General features: G+C 35.4%; 1 protein-coding gene across 4 annotated transcripts; it reads right to left on the reverse strand.

The window, feature by feature from the left end:
- Window positions 1-226: 226 nt before the first annotated feature.
- On the reverse strand, window positions 227-27,982 carry LOC132151523 (ankyrin repeat and SAM domain-containing protein 1A-like). Of its 4 annotated transcripts, XM_059559682.1 has the most exons (15): window positions 27,797-27,982; window positions 25,253-25,590; window positions 16,856-16,922; window positions 12,404-12,519; window positions 11,493-11,591; window positions 11,005-11,151; window positions 10,813-10,920; window positions 10,541-10,711; window positions 9,261-9,392; window positions 8,495-8,566; window positions 8,249-8,332; window positions 7,788-7,925; window positions 6,838-7,017; window positions 5,111-5,209; window positions 227-3,744 (listed from the first exon to the last, which is right to left on the reverse strand). In XM_059559682.1, exons 2-15 carry the CDS (start codon window positions 25,517-25,519, stop codon window positions 3,625-3,627), a joined length of 1,800 nt encoding a protein of 599 aa, XP_059415665.1. In that variant the 5' UTR covers window positions 25,520-25,590; window positions 27,797-27,982; the 3' UTR covers window positions 227-3,624. The 4 variants fall into 4 exon arrangements, with proteins under 4 accessions (XP_059415665.1, XP_059415663.1, XP_059415662.1 ...); XM_059559680.1 differs by lacking the exon at window positions 27,797-27,982 and having other exon boundaries at window positions 227-1,373; window positions 25,253-25,680; XM_059559679.1 differs by lacking the exon at window positions 27,797-27,982 and having other exon boundaries at window positions 25,253-25,680.
- Between the last annotated feature and the right edge of the window lies 1 nt (window position 27,983).

Genomic DNA, 27,983 nt, shown 5'->3' on the forward strand with positions numbered 1-27,983 from the left:
ACTAACCCTTTAAATCATTTGTCAATATTTGCTCCAATTATGTGACGTTCAAAAGAAATCAAGTGAATTCAAAGAGGAAGCGAGGGACAAGTTGCCTGAGGAGTTTGGAGTTTTTCTCCTTTTCTGCAAATCATTGTTCCACTGCTGCACATATGCCCATTTTCTTTTCCATTAAGTCAAAGAACCCGCTAACTATAAAAATACAACACTCGTTGTGATGCAAAGCTTTATGATATGTGGCAATAAAGTGACATTTAATTCAGCTCTGTTTTCATATGGCAAATCAATAGCCTATGCTACATCTTTGCTATTTCACAGTAAGATCATTGCATCAACCTCTGGTTTGATTTCGATTTAGCTGGACTCTTCTCATACAAGTAGAAATATTTTTGCTGATTTACATAAAAGTACTTCTTTTCAACCACAAAGTTTCCATTTCAGGTCCACATTTGGACCCATTTTGTTTTAAATGGCACAAATCTTCAACAAGCAGTTCTATAATGTACACCAAGTGAGTCCAAAAAGATTATTTTTAGGTAATGTCCCACACAAAGTCCTTCTCTGTATGAAAATAAACCACAGTTTAAGAGGAAACATTCAACACTAAACGTACAATTTTCACACAGTGTTTAGGAAATAGAAGTCCAGTTTTCAAGAGATCCCACAAATTTCTGCTTGCGTGCTTTTAACAACATAAATGAGTGAATCTCATGAAAAAAACAAACTTCACCTTTCTCCCCCAAAATCAAAATATGAAGCAAACAAAACCTATTCTTAGGATTTGTCATGACAATTAAGCAAATAACAACCCAAAATGCTTGTTTTCATACTGAGAAAATAATTTAAAAAAGTACAATTGTTAGTAAACGTCTTGGTTGTACTGTATTTAATTTATACTGATTTTAATACAGTAATTATAATGATTTCTGCCCACATTACAGAATTTCCAGCAAAATGTTTCTAGAAATGAATGCCTGCAATGCAAACAATCTTAATAGTCTTGAAAACAGGATTTATTTGCTTCAAAGCATCTTGCTTTTGATGTTGGGGTGAAATATGACATTGCTTTGTGAGATTCAGTCAAACTGAATATCATGGTGATTCATATTTTAATATCGATGTGTAATGTCCATTTCCACATCACCAGCAAATCTGTTTATCGGCTGAGTAATGTCCGTATTCAAGTTTATTTTTGCAGTAGGAGAAACTTTGGACAGTCTGTTTGGTACGGCAGTTAAGTGCTAATTTTGCATTTCTCTTTCTCTCTTGCATACTCACTCAATTTCTTCCTCATTTGGACTCACACATAAAGTTTCACCTGAGTCCCCTTCAATTCACACCTTGGTGTCCGGAAACTTGAAAGGTGGAGTCAGCTACACAAGGAAAAATATATTGGAATTCAGAAATGGGAATGCTCTAAAATCTCTATAAAGTTGTCAGAGCCCAGACAGGACTGCTAATTAAATTGGAAATATTCAAAATGTGAAACAGCATTTCTGAAAAGTAGTACTCAAAGTTCACATTACAGGATGTGACATCATAAGTGAAATTAATCTTGAGTTAGCCTCTTTGGCAATCTTGAGTTAGGTAATGGGACAAAACAATGGCAAACGAAGGTTGTTAATGAGTGAGGATGATTGTGATGTCTGGAAGTTGAGGATGTGCAACACAGTCACAAAGAAATTAGCACAACTTTAACATATAACTCCATAAAACCAGACATGAGAGACAAACAGTGCAGTTCAGAAGTAACTGAACATCCAGAATCAAACTCTAGCGAACGGTCCTTTCCACACGATAAAAACCAGCCATGTTCACACAGCAATGTTTTGGAAGCGACAACAGCGTTTAAATGAGAAATTAATCTCCTCAATTATCATTCTGTATGTGTACGAAACACAGGAGTTTTTTCTGAATGCAAAATGCCTGACAAGTTTTACCACAGCAACAACGGTTATAAACACTGATCTATGTAATGATATAATATAATGTTCTCTATTGAACTTAATATATATTTTGAAGAATGTTAGCAAACCAAACAGTTGACGGTAGCCATTGACTTCCATTGTATATTTTTTCCGTACGGTGGAAGTCACTGGCTGCTAGCAACAAAATATCTTCTTTTGTGTTCAACGGAAGAATGAAAATCATACAGGTTTGGAACAACTTGAGGTTGAGTAAATGATGACAGGATTTAAATTTTTGTGTGAACTGTCCCTTTAAATGTTCTGTGTGTGAATTTGGTTTAAAAATGTGGTTGTTACTCCTTTAAAACTATGAGTGAAAAAAAATCTTACTTAGATTTTGTGTGAACGTGGAACATGAAACAAGACAAAACATAAAACATCAAGAATGTAAAATTGACTTGTGCCATTTAGCCAAAGTAAAACAGCAGATGTCTAGCATCTAAAACACAATTTCTTTTTTTTTTTTGTGAATTAACAAAGTGGCGCAAACTTAGAGTGGTCTTCAAAACTTTCAGTACATTGTCACAATATGCATAAGCCTTTTTTTCTTAGTGCTTTTTCTTTTCTTGGCTTCATTATCTTCTCTCTAAAGACAATTGTCACTGTGGGAATTTTTTAGCAACTGAAAGTAGTAACATTTACTATTTTTATGTCTACGAAAATACTCTCTGCAAATTACTTTGTAGTGGAAATCTCAGAGGTAAACAATTTTACAGAACAAATCATCAATCACAAAATGAACATAGAGGTTATACACACACTTACTATGTGATGTTAACAATGTAAAGTTACAAATATAGAACTTTACGAAACCAAATGGATTCTCTTATTAGATAAAATGACAATTAAATTCCAACGAGAAAACAGAATGCAATGTTGTCTTGGTTATTCCATTTTCTTGGGGCTGTATTCTACTCTTCCCATTAAAACCGTATTGCATTTCAAATCCTAACCTCTAAACGTTCTCTTCTTCAGAGGGCCACAGAGCTGCAGATGCCTGGTAAGACAAAAGGAAGCACTGGATGTGAATCGAGATGACAGACCCAAGTGAAGAACTGAAGGGGTGGGGGGAGTAATCTAGTGCTACAGGGTTGGACGAGCGGCGATGGGAAGCTGCGTTGCGTTGCATTCATGATCGTGAATGTATGTAAACTTGAAAAACAGTTCTAGTATTGCTGTTGCAGGCAGAGAGTTTATGGATCTACTCATTTCTAATAAAGTTCCGCTGACATGTCCATCCGGATGAGATGTAGAAATGCTACAAGTGTTCGAGTCAAGTTCAGAGGTTTTCTGATAGAGAACCCTCTGATACAAGGGACCGAACCGTAAACATTCAGCATAATGTATAAAATAGGGCAGCTTTCAGAGGCGATTTCGGACCATGATGGAAGAATTAGAGGAGGCTGGTTATACGGCAAATCCAGGGATTCCAGAAATTGTTCATCGGTCAATAAGCCAAAAAAGGAAGGTGGAGGCATACGGCTCTCCGAGAGAGCAATGCAGGCAAGCGCCGGGGTCGAGACTGGAGTGGGAAGTAGTCTTGCCCTGAGGGAGGCTACAAATCACAGTGAGAAGGCACAGGGCACTCGAGTTTATGGGGCGTGGGGTTGAAATGGGGCAGCAGGCGGGATTGGACAAGGATTGGCCGTGCCCTGCTTCAAAATATGGTGGTCTCATACTTGGTGCTACTCGAAGGCCTGGAGGACTCCCGTGGTTCGTAGAGCCAACTGGTGCTGCCCAGGGACTGCAGGTCCATTTCCGGCTCCAGAGGGTTGATCTGCCGGAGAAGTAGGAGCGAGGAGTGAGACTGCAGGAGAGAATGGCAGCCAACGGAAACCCACATTTCACACAAGTGAGGAGATGGCCGTTGAGAATGAACACCATCACCACAGACAACAACACTGATATCTGGACCTGATGCTGGTTTGAGCTTTTATTCACAAACAGAAGCTCAGTCTATCTGCTTAGTTAATAGACAAATGGATTCTTGAATTAAATTTGCACACAATCTAAAGATAGCGTCTTTTAAGAAGGTCGCCTGATACTGTCATTTCAAGTCGTTTTCAAAAAAAAGTGAACGTTTTGAATTTGACAAAGTGTAAATGTAGGATAGCTGTCTCCAATGTTGCTGCTGACACAACATTTTAAGTATTGCTTAAAATGCAATACTTTGTTTTTGAAAAGTCCTCTCAATGACATTGTTAGGCGACAAACTTTTCTTTCCCTCTTTATGAAATGCCCAATATTGTTTTCTAGTCATTTTGAAGACATTACTCCAGGCATGGTGAACCCAATTGAAGAACCGTGTAGTGATCTGTGAAGTACAACTATAACTGAATAAATCTCCCGAAAACATGTCTGGGTCACATTTCACTCCAAGATCCCTTCAGAAATTACATTTTGCAAACATTAAAATTAAGCCTACGATCCACGAGAGTTTTGACTGTGACATTATTTTGTGCACAAGACAATTATGCACACGTTTTTAATAACCATAGTAATTTGTCTTATTGTTAGGATTAAGCAATATTAAATTCACTAAAATGAAGTAAAAATACTAAAATAAAATAAAAATGTATCAAAATATGCAGATTTAAAATGTATACGCACATATAATAATATATTGCCATTTTTTTCATTCTCAATTGTCTTCAAAATAATGTCACAATGCAAAACAATTCAATGCTTACAAAAAAGGCATAATTTTCTTTATGAAATTTTTAATTTCTTATTTCCTTTTGGAGTGAAATATCATCCGGACAGGTATGTTCTTGACAGGTTTTGTGAGATTCGTTTAAAAAAAAAAACTATATTTATTCTGTTGACATGTCCAGCACATCCTCAGGCCAAAACAAGAATTTGCCAATGACACAACATATTCTCATCTTTGGATTTTGTACATGATTGCTACCTTTAAACTTCTTAAACGATTTTACTTATACCACATTTTTAAGTTGTGACCTGTAGCTAGTGTCAACCAAAAATGTATATGGGAGAGGGAAAAATAGGTGGATAACAGGGAAAACTGGGAACGTAACAGGAAAATTAGTAAAGTGAATAAGTGGCAGGGAAGAGAGAACCAGAGACGTAGCAGGAAGAAGAGTGCTGGAGAATGTGAGGAAGAGAGAGAGAGAGAGCAGAACCTGAACTCCAGGGCTGATAGAGGGCAGCGGGAGGTAGGAGGGGCGGTGGGCGGAGCACGTGTGACAGTAACAGCAGCAGCATTCAAGCACAGGTGCACCCTGGGAAGGAGGACCGGGCAGAAGCACAGAGACACAGATTACAGGATTACGGCAACAAAATAAAGACATATATGACCCTGAACCACAAAACAGTCATAAGGGTCAATTTTTTCAGAATTATTTTAAAAGCTGAATAAATAATCTTTCCATCGATGCATGGTTTCTGGAATCTGAGGGTGCAAAAAAAATCTAAATATTGAGAAAATCACCTTTAAAGTTGTCCAAAAGATGTTCTTAGCAATGCATATTACTAATCAAAAATTAAGTTTTAATATATTTACAGTAGGAAATTTGCAAAATATTTTCATGGAACATGATCTTTACTTAAAATCCTAATGATTTTTGGCATAAAAGAAAAATCAATAATTTTGACCCATACAATATATTTTTGGCTATTTCTACAAATATACCCCAGCCACTTAAGACTGCTTTTGAGTTTCCAGGGTCATATGTGAAAAATACATTGGGACTGGAGGTGACACCTCTTTGACACAACTAAACCTGTTCCATGGATCATGTGGGTCATTCCTACAATACAGTACATTGTTACCACCCATTCATATATATGCCTTAATAAAGAACAGTTTTATAGATGGAAATCATATGATCTTTTATCACATTTGAACATGAAGGGGAATTTTAAATGATTTCACTAACTTTGTTTTAGGTGTTTTAACATGAAAAACATATTCAAAACTATTCTTGGCGTTTCTTCATTTTTCTTTCTTTTCTAATCAATATGTTTTCTAGGGAATGTTTTTGGTGATTTATTTATATCTGAAATAAAACACAAGCGTAAAAACACAAGCGTAACAGTTCAGAAGGTATTGCAGAATAGAAATGACCCATGAATTGAAACTAATCAACACTTAAAATCATCAAAAAATTAAGCTATTAAAAATCAATCCCACAATGAACTGGACACAAATAGGTATTAAGCGTGTGCTGTGATTAAAACTGAGTTGATGCCATATTTAAACTGACATAAATGCAAATGAAGCTGTGTAAATGAGAATATATAAACTCCAGAAAATAATGCTTGTAAAAACAATCTGTGATGAAGGTCCTTAAGAGATTTAGAAAAAACCTTGAGAAATTGTGAATCACTCATTAAATATGACATTAACTTTGACTGAAGTCTATCGATTCTGGGTATTTTCAACAAAAAGCATCTGTGACAAGCTGTTGATTAACATAGAAAATCATTTTGACTCATCCCACAGTTTGTATAAGCAATCAAAAATTGTGTTTAGAGTGATGCATTTTATAATGGCGGACAATGCTTTGCAATACATTTTAGTGAAAAGACTCAAACATGAGACTTATTAGCATTAAACCGACTGGTAATTTTCACACAGTATGCACAAGGATACTAATAAGGGACATTTACGTAGACCAAACTACATCCCACTAGACAACGTTACAAACACAATTCTAAAACACAATTTTGTACAGAATCAGAAGAAGTTTATTTGAACACAAACATATAAGCTGCACATTTCTGCTTTTAAAGCCCATAGATGTCCATTGTAAGTGCAATACTCTAAATGCTACTTTTCTTCAAACTGTGGGAGAACAATTTTCTGAAGTAATCAATTAAAGCAATCATGAGCTGAACTCATACTCACGGTGGAGCGGCGCACACTGTTGCGGGACTGAGAGGTGGGCCTGGTAGTCTTGATTTCTATGTTTTCGGAGGCTGGACCAGCATATGAACTGTGACGACGGGCCTTCTGTGCCTGGAGAGCCATCTGATATGCCACCTCAAACGCCTGTCCCAGCGTCAGGATGATCTCATAGGTCTGTGTCTGTACGAGTCAATAAATAATTACACAATATGTGTCTTCACTTTCAGTAAGGCTATAAAAGGCAGCAGAGAAAACTATATTGGACCTGACAGTCAAACTGCAACCTGTAAGGTTAGCTTATTTTCACACGTCAAGAGTACAGCCAATCACAACAGAGCTCATTTACATAAACGAGTCCACTGTATCAATTATAAAGGTCAGAGAGATGGGCAAAAAAATCTAATAAATTAAAAATGAAATTAAAATCCTGTGTAAATTCAGTGTCAGTAACTAATAATACATTTGAAAAAAAAAAACTTTAAATTAAATATATAATTTATATCTTGTAGATTTCATGTAAAAAAGTAATTACATTAATATCCTGTGTAGATTAAATTCAATATGTCAGAAATAAATTAAATAAGATAAATAATACAATTAAATTAAATATTAATTTCAAATATTATCTTGTGCATATTCAATTCACTCTGTCAGAAATTTAGATTCATATTCACATTTGCACATCTAATTAAAAATAGTAAAACTGCATATAAGATAAAAAAATTTCATTAAATTAATTTAAAAAGAAAACGTAATAAAAATTTGGTGAAAACACCTTGACAACCTTAATATTATAAATTTATTTTAAAAAAGAAATAAAAGTGAATAATATAAAAAATAATAAAAAAATAAAGCTGCAAAACTTTGTTTTCCTATCGACTTGAAGAAACCTATTCTCTGTTAACCCTAATCGGTTCCCCTAGAAAACAGCAGATATGAACAACACCCACCACTTCTACTGTAGTGAAGACATGGCAGAAGTGGTAACCAGACTTCAGATCTTTTGTGATGTAAGCAAATGTGCAAAGATCATCTGGATCCTGGGCCGCACACGAGATGTTCTGGATCTCATGCTCTGCAACCATCACCTGCAACAGTACAAAAATATCCAGTGAGTCCATCACAATTTTCAAACATCTGCTAAAAACATGAGCACTTCACTAATTCATAACCACACAGGCCGATGTAACCATATATAACCTTAATCTATCATTCATGTCCGTGCCACAAATAGTGCAGGACAGGGTACTGTCCTTTTACAAATCTTAACTCTGATAGTGATGGCTTAGCAGACACCACAGTATGTGAAATTAATGAGAAACAGTCAAATTTTCCTGGTTTACACTAAAGGAAACCAATGTTGACTCAAGTGACAGTATATATTGGCAGTTACCTAGATAACTCCTCCTACCTTGGTTGCTGCGTCAACAAACTTGACTCCTCTGTAGGTGATATTCAGTTTTATGACGGGACCTTTCCGGTGATCCTTTGATTTCTGGAAAACATTAGAAGGCAAGAATTCATCATTTCTTCACAAAACAATTTAAGACATTAAATAATAGCATACTGACTAATATATATATATATATATATATATATATGTATATATATATATATATATATATATGTGTGTGTGTGTGTGTGTGTGTGTGTGTACCCTTATTCTAGCGCAGGCCTCCTGTGTAGATTCAATTCCTCGAAGATCTCGGATGATCACAGACCCTAAATACTGTTCAGAATGTCAGAAATGTATATTTATTCACTTAGTAGATGTAATCATGTTACATGGGAGGAATAGTAAAAAAAAAAAAAAAAATATATATATATATATATATATATATATATATATATATATATATATATATATATATATATATATATATATATATAAATGATATAAAATATAAACAACAAAATAAATTACAATTTCATGAAATATTATTACCGTGCAAAATAACTTTTTTCTAATTTAACGTATATTGTAAAATGTAATTTATTCCTGTAATAAAAACAGCACAAAATTAAGGATTTGTTTCTCATAAACACAGCTTTTCACTTTTCACTCCAGATGTTAACTGATGGACTTGAGTGGTGTGGATTACTTTTGATTATTGTGATGTGTTTATCATCCATTCTGACGGCACCCATTCACTGCAGAGTATCCATTGGTGAGCAAGTGATGGAATGCTACATTCTCAAAATCTGTTCCCATGAAGAAGCAAACTCATCTACATCTTGGATAACCTGCGTATGCCTAAATTCTCAACAAATTTTAATTTATAGGTGCACTATTCCTTTTGAAATATTGCATCTTTATGTTGTTAATTCAGATGCAATCCATTCCTATCAGTAAAAGTGTCATAAGTCTAGATAAATCTATTGTGAAATGTATAAACTGACAAATCCTCGGAGAAAAGACTTACTCTAGCCTCATAAACGCAGGACTCGGTGATGAGTTTCTCAGGGTGATGGTGCCAGGTGGAGACTGTGGTGTATGTGGCAGAGTGGCTGGAAGGGCGAATACTTAGACGTGAATGTCGATCCGCATGACGGTCCTAATGGAAAACAAAAGTGCAGTCTGAGTCAACTAAAAAAAGACACACTGTATATTTATATTCAAAGTGGAGTTATATTTAATGGTGTTTTGCAGCATTTTACTATTGTTTCTCCATTAATTTAAAAATATAATGAGTTTCAATTATTAAAAAACTATTTATGAATTATGAATTATTTGCGTTCTGTGGTGTTGAGACTGTGTTAGTGTGCCCCGTGGTAACACCATTCAAACATGCACAAACATCCATTCTTCAGATGAGACATTAAACCGAGGTCCTGACTCTCTGTGGTCATTAAAAATCCCATGGCACTTCTTGTAAAGAGTAGGAGTTTAACCTCAGTGTCCTGGCCAAATACCCTCCACTGGCCCTTGTCAATCATGGCCTCCTAATAATCCACATCCACTGAATAGGCTCTCTCTCAGCAATACACAAGAAAGCGCTATAGAAATATCTCATTCATTCATTCATTCAAGAATGAATTCTTCACAAAGACCTCATAACCATTTAAACTCATTTGTTAGAGAGCATGTGGAAACAAAAATAAATAGTAACATTAAACAATAAATCGTAAACATTACTTGATATGTTTCACGAAAAATTCACTTTTAGTATTAAAAATAGCAGACACCACAACATCTGATCAGAAATGTTTAGAATTTTAGACAAATTTGACAAAAATCAGAAGCTTCTTCAAAGCAGAAAACAGTTATTTAAAGATTAAGAATAAAAATATTTTAAATTATAAGCAATACTTTTTGTTTTCTGTTACTTAGGTCTAAAAAAAGTATAATTTTAATTAATTTGGTTAAAATTTGGTTTGGTTTTTTTTTTTTATTTCAGCTAGTTGCCAAGGAAACATTTCTCATTTTAATTTAGGTTACCCTGATGTACTAAAATAACTCAAACAAAAATTGATAAAAATACAAATAATAAAAACATAGACATAAAAAAAGACCAAAACAAAATTAGTAAAACTTGATAACAAAAAAAAAAAAAACTATGTATTTTTTAATTATGTTATGTAGAACTATCTTAGACATGCAACATTTGCATTTGCAACATTTATCACAGAATGACTCAAATGTGATTCATTACTTGAAAGGAGTCATTATAATCACAGTGATCTTAGTCACAGAGGTGCTTACATGTGAGCGTGATCTTTCACCGAAGGAGCGAAGGGAAATACTGCCATCCTGATCCAACGCTCGACCCTTTCTGCCTGATTCTCCCAGCGGAAACAGCATATCCATGGAGCGACTGGTGTAGGGATCCATATAACTGAGCGGTGACGTATTTTGAGACAACAGGTCCTGAATCTGATAAACATTAGCAAGGTAAAACCTATTTGTTGTTTTATCATGTATTGAAATTTTAAATTCATTTTGGGGCGTAAATGATGCTAAATTATATGAGTTACCTTGAGTTGGGAAAAGCGGTTGGATTTTGAAGGTGCTTCCTCATACGGTCGCTCTGCTATCGAGGCTATGATTCTTTTTCTGTGACCAAGAAGGCCAATTTTCAACACCTGCATAGGGAAAAAATGTCAATGCATCAGATCACAGTACGCACGTAACACAAAAGTTCACGCCAGCATAAAAAGCACATTTACATTAACAATTTCAAGCTCCCACAGGTTCTTCACGCAGTCCAGGGTTCGGTAGCCGCTAGACAGGAAGTTGTGCAGATACTCTCCAAGACCCAGAGTTTCCAGCCATGAAGACAGAGAGGTGCTGCCGTCACACCCCAGAGCTTTCACCTAAACGAGGAGAAAATACATTCTCAAAGTCTCAAATTAAAATTGCATAGCATATATCATTCACTCTGAGAAGCCAGGAGGGACATTTGGGCACTTAAGTAACACTCAAAATGTCTGAATGTGATGTGACAAAATATCAAACCAAGTGCAAAACAAAATCTTTTTTTAAGAGCTATAACGTCACTTTTCTGAGATATATTTTCAATGACTTTTAACCAACCAGTCCCAAGGTCATTTTAAGTGGAATGTGTGCTTGAAAAGTGTGCTATCCTTTTAAAAATAAATGCCACTTGGTTTCACACATAGTGTCCAAATACTATTTAGGGACTGAAACACACTACCTTTGGAAGGCTTTTCGCTGCATGAAGGATTTTTTTTCTGTGGCCTGGGTCGGTGATGCCAATTTCCTGAAGGTCCTCATCTTCCATCACGTTACTCCCCTGAATATATGCACATTCTCATTAGTTTCTGCTTTATTTACATTTACAAGAACAACTAAGTGTTGCATGATAGTGACAATAAACATAATTTATACATGCATAGACTATCTATCTATCTATCTATCTATCTATCTATCTATCTATCTATCTATCTATCTATCTATCTATCTATCTATCTATCTATCTATCTATCTATCTATCTATCTACAGATAGAATCTACAGAATATGGCAACTTTAAATATACCATTCATTTTCATCCAATAGACTTTTTCTATTTATACACATTTATATTTTAGGTACTGTGACTGAAATTAAATAACAAAAAAAAAGTGCTCTGCAGTTCACTTAGATAGTCCTGCAATATTTAAAACTAAATGTTTTAGATAAATAAATATTTATTGTATTCTTAGATCATAAAAATTCATCAATAATTATACAAGACTTGTAAAAAAAAAAACGGTTTAAAATATTGTTATGTGGCTTATAGCATTTCAAAATGCAAAGCAATGCTTTATATGGCAAGTACCTTTTAAAAGAAATTATCCTTTTATTTGGAAAATAAAATTTTAAGACATTTTTGTTTCAATTATAAAAGTTGAAATTTGGGATTTTTTTTTCCATTATAGTAATAAAATATAACAGAATATATATATATATACATATATATATATATATATATATATATATATATATATATACATATATACATATATATATCATATTTCCAACCCTCATTTATTGGAAAGAAACTCATCACATCCCATGACCAACCTGCTGTGTCAATCAATCCCCACACACAAAAGCCACTCACCATGTAGCGCAGATCATCAAAGCCATTGAGCACCAGTTTGCTCTCATACTGAGGAAAGCCCACGTGTTCCAGCCACTCCCCCACTGATTGCTCCAGCACGCGGCTCCCAGCTGCATCTGCCGACAAAGGATGGCGTTTGAGCAGCGAAAAACCATTCAGCCTGTAGCAGCGGCACTCGGAGGCCGAGATGTGGCACTGCCACATCATCTTTGGTCAACAGAGCTGAGGGCAGTGTCCAGGCTTGAGCAATGGGCCTCCGCTAGACGCAGGGCCCCAGATATGCAGACTGAACTAATAATGGAGATTCCTCCACAAGCCCTCAGTGCAATGGAGATGAGAGCCAAGGCTGATGGGGTATGGAGGTAGACCTTGACAGGTAGTCCTTTAAAGAAGAGTGTAAAATAAAGGACTCAATTATTTGGGGAAATTTGGTGTTGCTCCTCAAGAAGAGGCAAACAAACAAAGCAACGTCTAAACAGCTTTTCTGTATCTGATTCAAATGATCACAAAGAGGAATGTCAGCACTTTGCCCAGACAGGATGTTCATAAAAGTTCAACAAGAGCTTTTGGCTTGCAGCAAAATATAGAGATTTACAAGAAGCTACTAGGAAGTTGCAGGAAAGTGCACCCTGCTTTGTCCCTGCTCTGCCCATATGAAATAAACACCCCTCTACAATACAAGGCTGGATTAAACAGACTTGTCCTTGCAATTGGAAGCAAAACCCTTTAATAAAGCCCTAAGAACAGCTGGAGAGTAAGAATACCAATGTCAGTGAGTTTGCTACAACAGAGTCATAGATCCTCAAACCAATCATTCCTACTCATTGATCAACAGTCCACCACAATGCCACCAGAAGCCTTGTTTGATGCCAGCTTGTCCTTGGAAAGATCTTCATGGCAAATTTTTCCATTTGTCTCTTCCTGTCATTGAGTTGCTGATGAGTAACCCCTCCCACCATTAGAAAGTAGCCGATTTGACCACTTCCCCAAGCAGTCTGTAATCAAGTAGGGTTCTGGTCATGGTAATCCAAGTACTCCTGGACGTTCCGAGCTTAGACGCACCTTGCCAGGCTAACATACCAGAATGGAATGCACCATCGAAACAAGGTAAAACCAAGCCTTGATCCAGTTGGAACAACTGATAAGAAAACCCTGTTGATGGCTCTGTCCCTCTGTTTGCAGCCCAGCCCCCTTGCACTGGTCGCTCCGTTCTACTAGAAAATGTTCCTAAGGGTACTTCGGCCCCGATCAGGCAGCGTTCCGGTCACGGTAATCCAAAGACTGCTGGTCCCTCCGAGCTTAGACACAGCTCGTCGGACTAACATACTAGAACAGAGCACACCTTCAAAGCGAGATACAGCCAAGCCTTGATCCAACGAAAATAAGGTAAGCTCCAACAATGGATGGATAACCCCATAAGAAAGCCCCGTTGATGGCACGGTCCCTCTTGTTGCAGCCCAGCCCCCTGCTCTGGTTGCTCCGTTCTTCTTACAGATGTTCCTAAGGGTCTTGCGCTCGGGGGCAAGGATTGCTGCATCCCTGATCCGGGAACGATCAGTCACAGCAGCAGCTGAATTCAGCGCTCACAAAGCAAAACATCCAAATGACATAGTGCTCCTCTAGAAAGCTGTTGGTAGCGCATCGGTTGCAGCTGGTAATCACCTTAAAGACATCTTCATATGCATTCAGTTTAGCTGCAAATCATGTCCACTCACTGTTTCTGGCTTTCTTTCCTCTTTGACTTGCTTTTTATCCCAGTTCTCATTGACAGAGTCCTTTCCGAGAGCTCTGCAGGGCTGCCATATGCCGTCTGATGCTGAGACCCGCTGCACGACATATACGCTCTGCTCGTTCCCAAATCCCCCTCCCTCCCGTCTTTATGCCTCTCTTTCTCGATCTGTCTCACATACACGCACTCTCTCTCTCTCTGAGGCGATCAATCCCCCTACCCCCTTTTCTCTGTCTTACTCTCTCTCTCTCTGCCCCTCTATCTATTCCCCGCTCCCTCTACTGATTAAAATTGCACGCAGGCTCTCTGATCTTGCTGTTGCAGAAAGGACACCAACAGAAAAAGGAACAAGAGACAAACCCAAACCACATACTACTGTGCCAGGATCAGTCAGAGGAGAAAGAATGAGGGAAAAAAACCATACCTGTTCCTCTAACCCAGCACCCTGCAGCCTCATCCCTATCCCCTCCGCACTAAAGTGCTTCCAGAGCCTCTGCACTCTCTCTATGAAAAATTAAATTGTAGCCAAGCCACAAACCATGGTAAATCATCAGAGGAATTAAATTCATGAATGTGTCACTGTACCAGTGGGGAGAGGGGGCTGGTTCTAGGATTGCACGTTAAACGTTAAGTCAGCGAAATGCACCGTGCACATGCTGCACTTAATCCCACCTGTGCCCACCTTCATATTGGACACATCAAAGTCCAAATTCCAGAATTCAGATTTTCAAGACATGATCAATCTGTAGCGCTCGTGTCTCATGTGCAGACGATATATTGTGTAGCGTGATGTGGTCTAATTCTGTGTCACACATGAGTGCTGCTTCATGCATGCATGTAGGGCATTATCTGCATGCAGCTGAGAGCAGGGGAATCATACAAACTGTGAGCCTGCCAGGGAGTAATTCACATACAGACATTGAATCAGGCTTGATATGTAAATTGCATCCAAACATCTGCAGGCCAAGGATGCTCACTTCTGAAAGAGATATATGTATTGGGGTGCATTTTATTCATTAAACAGACATTTTTCCCCCATCTCCATTCTCTGAGTCCAATATCCCAGTCCCCCTCTTAAGAGCACTTCAAATTCTTCCAATAAACTGTAGACTTTAAAAATGGCCTATGTTGATATGGTAAGAAATTAAGGTGTGATGAAATCACATATTTCAGAAAACACTGGCATTTTTATCAAACAACTGAACTCCTTTGAAGTGATCCTCTGCTGTTCAATTCTAAATAATTGTATCTCTCCCAGGAAAGTCCATTAAAATATAGTGCTCTATCGCCATATATAGCAACTACGTTGGGAGGTTCCACTCAAGAGGAACAGAATTTCAAGTCCTAATTACTGAGTATCATTGCGATGGCCACAGTAAATGGATCATGATCTCATCTTTTTAAAGTAGGCCCTCAGTGCCCATTGTGTACCAGAGGGTGTCTGTGTCAAAATATCAGGTACAAAAATATCAGTCACAGACCAAATTGGGGTGAAAAGTGAGAGCATGTGCTTGAAAAAGAAAACCGCTGGTTGAAATAGTTCTGACCCGAGGGATGATTCAACCGAAGCAAAGCTTTGTGGTCTTTCACAGAGGATTAGTTTTTTAGACATATTAATATGATTGGTTATAATCAGGCTGTCAATATATTAAAATAAAAATTAATCTTATAATTTTTTTGCCTTTAACGTGAAAATGCTTTAATTTGCCTCAGAAGTTCTATACATTTTCCTTCAAAGACACATTTGTTTCCCTTTTTTAAGTAAAGAAAAAAAATGCAACACAAAATAATGCAATAATTCCAATGTCTTTCTAAGCAACTTTAATTTTGCAAAATGGAGCTAATCATTTTAGTTACTATATACTAGTTACTATACTATCATAATCTTTTAACTACCTTGAAGTATCATGTAAATGCCACGGTACAAAATACAAGTACTTTGTCATTACCTTGGTACAGTAATGGTATCAGAACTAATCGAATAGTATAAGAATATTTTATATAAAATAATATTAAAAATATTATAATATTAATACAAATAAAATCAATCTAAAATTAAATAATATTAAATAATAAATCTATTAATATTTATCTTATATTTGCTAAAAGACACATTTGTTTCCTTTAAGGAAAGAAAAAAACATGCAACACAAAAAATGCATTGCTTCTAACTGCTTTCTCAGCTACTTTACTACCACTGTTTTGTTAGGTTTTATAGCTTTGATTTCATAAAATTCTGCAATACAAAAACAAAACAAACAAACAACAACAAAAAAAGAATATATATTATATTTCATGTCTTTATTTCAAATAGTTAGGGATAAGTTATATGGTGTTAGTTCGAACACCAAACATTTAAATTCTGTCATAATTGACTAAAACTAAAAAAAAAATAAACTAAAAAAATATAGTTTAAATATAATAAAACAATAAATGAAGCCTTGGCAACTAACAAAAAATTGGAAATATGTCACACAACACATAACAAAATTAGTAAAACTTGAACATCAAAGGTGAAAATATAAAAATAAAAGCTAAACATGAAATAAAAACATAAGAAGATAAACTGAGGTCCAAACAACATTGGACACTATACTGATGTTCAACGTATGGAAAAAAAGACATTTATAAAAAACCTTTTATGCACTACAGAAAAAAAGATGGTCATGCAGTCGTTTATGCTTTTAAGTGGTAAGACTATTCTGTTGAGATCTTATATTTACCTTCAGATGCAGGTTGATGCTCCTTGGAGATCTCGGTGCCAGCAATTAGATTCATGATCCTTTCAATCTACATTAAAACATCAAGAAAAGAAGGCTTATAAAATGCAGTTAAATATTTAATTTCGCTGTAATCTGCCATGACAGTTTAGTCTTCATTTGACGTCCTTAGAACTGATTTTAATTCATAATTCATACAGTTGTTTGCCAAGACAACAATGCAGAAGATCTGAAATGCAAAAGAATGAGTTTCTGCTAAAGAGTAAAAACCAGCAAAAAACCTGAGCGATATACAAAAAACACACCGACTAGACAAGCAAACATTATAAGAGCGCTTTTCCAGCCGTGTAAAAGCTTGACAATTACTCTCCAATCATATTTACTTTTAAAAGAGGCCTGAAATAGAAAAACGTTTTTTTTCGATGTAATATTTAAAGTGTGGCAAATTTGTCTGCTGTGTGCTTGTGTCATCATCATGCTGGCAAGCCCTTAGATTCATCGAGCAGTCAGATGCACGTGCTACATCCCCTCTAGCCATACAGGCCTTTGCATTTCCCGATCTCAAGTAACCTACATACTGACTTAATTCTGCACACTTTTCATGTCTATCCACTATAAAATGCACAATGCCCCATCACGCCGTTATATGGTACACTTCCCAGAATCCCTCAGCATGCTCATGCCATGCTTCATCTCCTCATACATGTTCAGAAGTCAAGACATTTTACAGTTTACACTGAGATAATGCAGGACATTTTTACTAAACCCAGGCTTATAATAACTAAAATTACATAAACTCTTTTTACATTTCTTAATGCAAGACAAGTCTTTTTCTGTACAATTCATTCTATTCCAAAGTAAAACTAATCAACTTCCATCAAATAAAATGAAATTAAGTCATACACTATTGTTTTATTTGGAAATGCAGTCTCAAACCATTTTTACTTTCATAATATCTTTTAAGTTGACATTAGGATGATTTTATAATAATATTGTTGGTTTCATGTCAGATGTCCATATTGCTTTGAAAAATTTAATATTGTAAAATTTACTTTGTATTTTTATCTTGACACAAAAATACATCAGTATAAACTACTTTATACCAAATCTGAAATATCATACAGCAATCATCCTGTTTTAATTTCATACTAGGTATTTTTAATTAGATAACATATATAATAAATTCAAGCATGTATAATATTAAATATTATTAATAATTATCATTAATACCATTGATATAATATTATAATTTAATTAATATTTTAAATTAGATTTTATTTTTATATTTTATATTTTCACTTTAAAGGAGCTATGTGGAGGTTTTTACTTAAAAAAATCTTTAAGATAGAGTTTTCATTTGTACATGTATGAGCCAACCATGATGTAAAAAAAAGAATGACATCTCGACTGTCCACCACGGTTGCCTCTATCAGCCTGTAGGCTCAATTGTGTGCGGAGGAGTCGGGCCCGAATTGGCGCGAAAATTCACAAAATGTGACGTCATGCGTGTTCTCGTCTACCTGGGCTTACAACCGTATGGCACGCCAGCCATTATAGTAAGCAGCGGTGTTTTCAAATATTTTCAAAAATAGTGTTTTCAAATGGACTCTGCGATGGAAAGAAGCGACCAGCCTCCAGCACAATTCAGACACCCACGGACACTCCTCGTAAGTAAAAAAAAAAATAGAAAGCGTGCGCACTGAGAATGAGCATGAGACTGGCTGCAGTTCCTCTAACGGCCAGAGGTGGGTAGTAACGAGTTACATTTACTTCGTTACATTTACTTGAGTAATTTTTTGGGGTAACGAATACTTTTCGGAGTATATTTAAAGATGGGTACTTTATACTCTTACTTGAGTAAATTATTGGGGAAAAATCTGTACTTTTACTTCGTTACTGTGGGCGACGCTCCTTTCGTTACTTTATCTTAATGCAATAAATGTTATAATGCTTCAGTTTATTCCAAACGCGCCGTCTACTTTTCTCTGGACAATGAGCGATGCAAATTCGCGAATGATTCATTCTTTTGAGTCAATTCTGTTCAAAGGCTTGATCAAACCAATTGGCAAACGAGTGAATTGGTTCATGAATCAGTTTGAATGAGTCGTTCAGTTCCCTGCCGCACGCGCTGAGCGTCTGAAGTGGTTCACTCGGAGTTGTAACGTTTAAGAACAGAAAGAGCGTTGAAAACGTCGCTGGAACTGCACTGAATTGAAATCTGCAAAGGTTATTATTTGCTAGCGATGGAGATCCTTATTAGATGAACACCGCGTGTGCTGTCTACTGTTTAACAGGTAATAACTTGGGCTACATTCGATTACAGTACACGATACCACTGTGACATTAGTTTGTTGTATGTGTGTGGCTTATAACAGAGGGGAGTCAAGTTGAATGCAGCTTCCAAAAGACAAAAAATAGCCGATTAAGATTTTATTCATTTTAATACAATCACACTGGTGCAAGTACGTTCAGCGAGTCATATTATCAGCTGCTAAATTCAGATCTGTGATTGTTTGCTGGCGCTTAGCCAGAGATAGATGCGTTTATACAGCGCTGCGCATTATAACCAATCACACATGATTCTTTTGGGCTTATTAAAGCATTGGCCAATCAGAGGCGTTCAGATGAGTCATCGCTAAAATGCCGGTGCTTCCTTCACTCGCTCACTGACTGAATACCTCTTTCTGGCAAATTCTCTCGCAGGAACAACAAAGTGCAGATGTGTGTACGAATCTTTAATTAAGATATTGATTTCACAGTGTTAACAGTTTCAGTGATTTTAATGGGAGTTTCTGAGAGTGATTGAAATGTAGACTGTCAGTGAAAATGATCTTTAATAATGTAAATGTTATTTGCTCTCTTTCTGAACAATGAAAGATTAGTAGCAATATTTATATCACATTAACTTTCAATGTTAAATTCACATTTAATATAAAGTCAGTCGTATTAAAAATATGTTATGGCACGACACCTATATCTGTTACTTAAGTAAACAGACAGGGTTTTATAATAAATTACATAAATTGGAGTAAAGGCTGATGAAATATATACATTTATACACGCACACATACATTACATACATTTTATCTATATATCTAAATAAAAATAGGCTCAGTACAGTATATATGACCCAAAGTAACTAGTAACTAACTACTTGAGTAGATTTTTTATCCGATACTCTTTTACTCTTACTCAAGTAACTATTCAAGACTAGTACTTTTACTTTTACTTGAGTAAATATTTCTAGAAGTACTTTTACTTTTACTTGAGTACAGTTTTTGGGTACTCTACCCACCTCTGCTAACGGCCACTGGTGTCAGTAACGGTTAGAAATTTCAGAACCTACGCAATGCTCCTTTAATTTTAGTTAAAGTTTAAGTAATGTTGCTGTTTTTATTATTTTTTATTCCTAAATATAAATAAATAAATATATATATATTTATTCCTAAATATAAATAAATAAATATATATATATATATACATATATATATATATATATATATATATATATATACATATATATATATATATATATATATATATATATATATATATATATATATATACATATATATATATATATATATATATATATATTAAAAAAAATTAATAAAAAAAAATTATAATATATATATATATAATATAATATATATATATATATAATTTTTTTTATGAATTTTTTTTTTCATTAACTTTTAGTCTATTTAGTTGTAGTTAGATTAAGAGCAACTCAAGTAATCATAATTTAATATGATTATTATTTTTTTATTTTTTTTATATAATCCAATATCAGATTTTTGACAAAAAAAAAAAAAAACATAAAAAAACATTGTAACAGCCCTAAAACAACACATTTAACAGAGATGTACTACAATAACTGAGCCATTGACTTCAGCTGTAAAGCCATTTCTGTCAATTAATTTTATTATTTGCTTTCTCATGCATGGGACATTTTTAGTGTTAATCAAAAGCATTTTAACCCAGAATATTCCCATAACAACTTTTTAGGAGAGTTACAGATTTTAATTTACAAACATACAGTGCATATGGAGGACTTTAGACTTCATATATTGACTGCAGATTTCTTTAAAATGTGTAGAATTTATTTTTTGAGGAATTCTCTGAAGTGTAGATACATGAAGAGATAGAGAGACAGAGACATAAGATGTAGCGGGAGAGTTATTGCAGTCGTAGCCTCCAGCCATGGACTTCCAAAAACAGTTCATGAAAGGCGAGCATTTTCATTCTGCAGAGACAGCAATAAGGAACATCACACAATGTCCAACCTAATGAGTGAATATGTAGAAGCCAACAGCTTGAGAAAATGTGAAGTCGGGGGTAATAAAGATTTCATACAGCTCTGCATCCTCCCATGTGCCAAAGTAGTAACAAGATTACAGGCTTCAGAGACTGGAGTGATGGCCAATGCCTTGCTGACACCACAGAGCCACTCTAAATAAAGCAAAGACACCATGACAGTGGAACATGATCTCATTCAGAAAATTACATCATTTGCCATTTTACAGTTCTTAAGAATGGAGAGTGAAGATACCAATCTGTAAATGTGTGATCAAGTTTCACAATGCAGTCAGTATTATGTCATGAACTAATAAATTTAGGAACACATAATACACATAATACCTTGTTGTACTGAAAATCCATGCAAATCAGAAAATAAAAAGTATTGTGTATTAATTAAACACTATTTTAGTCAAGTTTTACATAAAAAAAAATATATAATAGCAAAAAAAAAAATACAAATAAAAAATACTCTTGGGCTAAATTAATAAATAGGTTAAACAAATCTTAAAAGCAAAATATGACAATAAATTTCATGCATACTAAATTGTTTTATTTGAAAAAAATGAGGTCAGGTAGTAACTGGGTAGTTAGCATTCAATCTACATTTTTATTTTCATCTTTAGCAACAAGCACCAAGTCGTGCGAGTCAAATGCATTAATGCTTTTAATGCATTAATTTGGTTATAATTACCTGCATGTTAAATTCGCAGCTTTATTGTTAATATTTTGACATTTATTTCCTCGTTGTACTTCTACTCCTACCTGCATTCTTGTATTCCTGCAAATGCCAATCAATTTTGGTTTTGAAAAAAAAGAAAGAAAAAAAAGAATGGCAATTGCAGCTAATTTGCAAAAAAGCTCAGTGAAATCGCAAGCCATGTGTGTGGAACGGGCCGTAAAGTCTCAGAAGCTCTCTGACAGGTGAAAGCATTTGCCGCCCACTTCTTTTCCCTCCATGCACATCTTTCACTTGCCATCTGAAGATGTGTTCCCCCTGACATCTTCCGTTTGCATATGAATTATGAAGAGATTTATACTGCCATCTGTGAAAAGCATGTTTGACCGCTCACTCAAACACAAAATTATTTTTAAACAAGATTTCTGCAGAAGTGCTGAAACATTAACACACTGAGCTATGGGCTGCTATAGGCACACTGACAGTTAAAAATGTGCATGGAGGAAGGTAAAATGTATAATTACATAAAAATTTGCAAGCATTTCAGTTTGTCAATCTTTCACAAAAACATACTGTACCACTTTAATACTTTGGCACTTAATATTGTACTAAAAATATATAATTTTCATTCATATGCCATGATAGTTACATCGCAATTCAATCACATGACTTGATACCATACTGAAAACTGCCTTGGTACAGGCATAGAACATTTTTTACATCAGAAAGATCCCACAGTTCAGAAGTTGTGTCCGAGGAATGTTCATTACTGTGACTAGTGCACAAATGCTGATGCAGCTGTTTTTCGAAGTGAACAGTGTGAGCGTGTGCCAGCAGGTTGGCTCTGTCTGGCTGTATTGTAGCACTCAGCTCTGAATTGGTTTATATCGGTGTGTTAACAGCAGGACCACCTCATCCTTTCAGTCATTTCTCCAAACCCACCCGCTCTCATTTTCTGCCTCCCTCTCTCAGACTTATAGATGTCATCTATACATAATGTGAAACAGGATGTTCTGAGAACAGGACACTCCACCCTGAAAGTAGCTCTATTAAACTGCTTATGTCTACAGTTTAAACCATGCTCCAAAATCTGAAAATACAATCCTTCTCAGAACCAGAATAATGTATCATAAAGCTTTTAGTATAAATGTGATCAAATTTAAGAAGTGGTAAGTGTTTTTATTACAAAACATAGTTTTGATTCTGAATTCTTACTGGATGATCCATGCAACTCAAGCATTTGTAAAATACTTGAAATATGCACTCGTGTGACTGCACAACTCAATTTAATATTAATATGCCAAGCCACCGCTTTTTTTGTGTCTGTTCAGCAATGACCTAGAAACCCTAGCAAGAACCTACAAAAACAAAGCAACCGCCTAGCAACACCTTAGATACCAGTTAGATCCCCATAGCAAAAGTGTTGTTTTAGTGTTTTTTTTTACTATTAAGTTTTTATTAATAGTTTGAATTAGATTTTACTTTTTGTTTTCAGATTTCATTTTAACTTAAGCTTGTTTTTCTTTATTGCTATTTAGGTTTAATTTATTTTATATTTTCAATTTAAACTAAACAAAAATTAGAAACAACTTAGTTATTCTACTAATATTAATATTTCATTTTAGCTTTATTTCAATTTACAAAAATGAACCAGGCTTATATAGGGTGAGCAGATTAACAAGACACAGGTGCAAACAATAAGTACTGATGAGTCCGGGCAAAGGATTATGGGAAATGAAGTCCAAGACTGACTGACAGAGGTATGGGATGGAGTGTCCTTTGCTAGTTATCAACCATTATAAACCTAAAAAAAATAATATATATTCACTATATATAGTATTGCTAAAGTATTTTTTTTAGGTTTATAATCCATGATTGCTTGAGTGACGATCACCAGCTGGAGTGCCCTTGATAACTAGCAAAGGACACTCCATCCCATCACTCAGTCTTGGACTTCATTTCATTAACCCATAAAACCTTAGCAATCAACTGCTGTTTTATTTAAAACACTCAAAGCAGTGCAATACAGGGTTTAAAAAATTAAAAATCACTGTAACGTCCAAGTTTGGGTGACTTAAGGCTTTTTCATATTTACTAAAAAAAACCTGATACATTTGTTTAGTTGAGATATTGTTACAGCAGTATCAGCTGATGGCCCCAATAATGGCGATCAGTGATTTAATCAGCATGCGTGTTTGTCACTGTGATTAGCACAAGGTGTGAAGGCAGCGCTGCACTGGTTGGGGTGGTGATGATGACTAAAGGTCTGACGCGAGGGGAGGGGAGCAGTTGTGTGTGCGGCGTGGGACGACCCCTGGGAAGCTTCCTGAGAAGATGTGGAGTGACAGTTAAGGCCCAATTAGCCCTGTGTACTGTGGCCAGCATAGAGCAGCAGAAGGACTGATGGGCCCAGCCAAGCGTTCAGCATTCAGCCACTGGCGCTGATACTGTCAAGACTCCCTCCCTTCCTCCTCAACCTTACACACTGCTAGAGTTTCTTTCCCACCCACAACCAGTGCTGAAGAATGTTACTTTTAGAAGTAACACATTACATTGTTGCACTGCCCATAATAAAAGTTCTAAAAATGAAACAAAAAGTTACTTTTCGTGCAAAATAACATGGCAGTTACTGTCATTCGGCTCACTCTCTTTAAGAGATAGTTCAACCAAAAATTTAAATTCTGTCAACCTTTACTTACGTTTTGTTCTGAACCAGTGTTTAGTATTATTTACATACTTTTGTAGTTTTATTAATATTTTAAGTTAGCATTTTCCTTTTAATTCTAGTTAAAGTTAGTTTTATTAATATTATAATTTGACTAATATTTTATGTGCATATATATATATAATTTTTTTTTATATATATATTTTTTTTTATGTTAGATTCCAAGAAAAACTTGTAATTATTTTTTTTATTTTTTGCCTTTTTACCATTTTTATTTAATATTTATTTCATTTCATTATTTTGTGGTTGGTTTTTGTTTGTGGGCGGCAGTCGCATTTAAAGTTTCATTTAAATATCCGCCAATTCCTGCCTCCTTCCCGCGATTGTGAAGTTTTTTTTATACTGTTAAACAAACGTTTATTATTAGTATAAATGTTGAAAACAGTTGTGCTGCTTCATATTTTTGTTGAAACAGCAACACATTTTTTTCAAGGTTTCTTTGAATAGAAAGTTTAAAATAAAAGCAAGGGTTTTTTTTATCTTTTGGGATATAAATGTCTTTACTGTCACTTTTGATCAATCAACGCATCTTTTTGAATTTCTTTCAAAAAACAAAAGGATACTGACCCCAAACTTTTGAATGGTAGTGTATGTTAAAAGTAACTTTCAGAATGAATTCAAAACTAGTAACATATCTGTTCTGGTTGGAGGAAGTCTCATGCTCTACCTCTTCTGCTCTTAGTCCATCAGCTCTTACCTCGTCCCATTCAGAGGCAAACGATGGCATCTGGTCCATTTCCTTCCTCTCAGCAGCGCAGTTGGACAGGGGTTCGCTCCGGCCATCAAGAGGCCCGTCGTCCTCACAATGAGGGGAAGCCAGCAGGTCGCATTCTAATTTAGAAATGCTGCGTGCCAACTTCAGATGCCCAGGTGGCTTCCTCAAAGTCTGGGGTGACAGTTCGGATGACCCATCTCTCTCAAACTGGTCGGGACATGTCCAAGTGTCTGGTGTGGGATTAGGCATTCCTTTCTTGGTGTTGCGGGTTTTTCTGTCTGGAACAGCAAAGCAGGGGTCTGGACACAAATCCTCTTTACCTGCAATAAGCAGACTACTAGTCCTTGTCCACCTGGTATTATTCATCGTAAGCCTGTATTATCGATGGAATTAAACTTAAACTAGCAGCCTCCTGGATCTACAGCAGTACTAACCACTGTAAGGGGTCCACCCACAGTTTGTGTTCCTCTGCCCTCCCCTTGCCAAGAAACTGTTTTTTTATTTAAAGACTCTTTCCTTCCTCTCCCTCTCTCCCTCCTTGCCTGTCTGTCAAACAAAATAATAAAATAATTATTAAAGGGGTCATATGATGCTATTTAAAAGATCATTATTCTGTTTATTTGGTGTAAAAGAATATGTTGACATGCTTTAATGTTCAAAAAACACATTCTTTTTAAAATACTGTACATTATTGTGGGTCCTCCAATTTGCCCCGCCTCTCTCAAACGTGTTGTTTTCTAAAAAGTCCATCCTTCCGACAAGTGTAGTCTGCTCTGATTGGCCAACTGACCAAGTGCATTGTGATTGGCCGAACACAGCAAGCACTCGTTGGAAATGTAAAACCCCTTTCCATAATCATGAGCTTCATCTTTCAAAATAAATGTAAAGACAGTTAATAATGTCCTTAGTTTTACCACCAGTTCAAGCCCCAAAGGGGAACAGAGTGGTGTGACAGATACAGTGATGAAGCTCGTATGTGTTTGCAGTACACAAGCCACGGACAGTTAAGACAGCTGACTCCACTGTGTGACCCTGTCTCTCTCTCTCTCTCTCTCTCTCTCTCTCTCTCTTGCTCGCTCTCTATGTCTTACACACACACGACGCGCAAAACTCCTCATTTGAACATTCAATAGCAAATACTTAAACTAATAACAAAACTTACTTACAGTAGCTGATTCAGAAGTCCCAGATTGTCGTAGCAAAGTCAGAATGACCTCCTCTCCTAGGTTCACGAAACGGTCGTCCATAAAATGCGTTGCTGTTCTGTTGTAAGTAATCTTAAAGATTCCTAAATGCATCTACTTTCTGAAGACCAAGTGCTTTTTTTAAAGTGCTTTTGCTTTCACCTAGAAACACACAGCATCTGCCTGACATCACTGCTTCAACACAAACTGCGGTTACTGAAACCCAATCTTCTTTCTTTGTGTGAACATTTGGGCTGTTTTTTATGCCCAAAGAGACGTAGACATGTGGGGGCGTGTTTGAATGAGCTGTTTTAGGGGGCGTGGCAGAGTCTTAACTTTGCTAAAGAATATCTACAAAAGCTTGTAGCACTCCAAAGAGAAAGGAAAAATGGAAATGGCATCATATGACCCCTTTAAGATGAATTAAGTTCAGTGTAGAACAATATGTTGAAATTGTTCTTTGTGTCAGGGTTTAAGGTCTTTACTCTTTACTATATAAAATAATATAATAAAAATGTAATTCAAATAATAAAATTATAAAATTTTAATTTAAATAAATAAGTTTATTACATTTATTTTATTATTAGATTATTAAAGTTAAATTTAGAACAATATCTTGAAATAGTTCTTAGCCTTAGGGTTTATGATCTTTACGGTTTACTAAATAATTACATTTTTTAATAAAATAACAACTGAAATAAGAAAATTGTCATGCAATTTAAATAATAAAAATAAACTTGAAATGTAATTTTCATTAAATTATCATTTAAATAATCAAATAAAAAAAAATTATTTGCTAGATTATTAAAGTTCAATTTACAACAGTATGGGGAAAAGGTTATTTGTGTTAGGGTTTAAGGTCTTTATGCGTTACTAAATAATTACAAACAGAACAGAATAAAATAAAATAAGAAAAAGATATATATAATTTAATTTGAATAATGAAAATCAACTTAAAATTTTATTAAATTATTACAATTTAATTTACAACATTAATGGTTTTAGGTCTTTATTCCTGATCTAAAATTTATTTTCTATATGAAATCTACAAAATACAGTTTCATTTAACACTAAGTGTTCCGATAACTATTTGGAAGCATTTTTCCTTATTTAAATTTACACCATTAAAAGTACACTAACATTACATGTTTTTGTTCAAAGGTATATTACATTATAAGTGCAACAGAATAATATCTGCTCGGCCCACATCACCATCCCTAAAGTGAAAAACACACATGCAAGCACAAAACATTTGAAACACACAGATTTTGCTTTATCTTAAGTTACTCGCTCCTTTGTCTCCGGTTGTGGCTAGCTCTCCCCGTCTCTCTTGTCATCTCACCCAAGCTGATGCAGCGATGGGTCCTAGATCCAAGACCTGGCCTTATTATTACTGACAGGCTGGCTAATCAGGTTACTGAGACCCCCACGCAGGTTGGTGTGGCTGGTTTCTCATTGTATATGATGCAAGTAGTCGGGTTATCCCTTGAGAAAATTTGATCTGAAATAACAGCACTGTGTTACAATTA

This window comes from Carassius carassius, chromosome 10, assembly GCF_963082965.1.
Source record: "Carassius carassius chromosome 10, fCarCar2.1, whole genome shotgun sequence".
Taxonomy (NCBI): domain Eukaryota; kingdom Metazoa; phylum Chordata; class Actinopteri; order Cypriniformes; family Cyprinidae; genus Carassius; species Carassius carassius.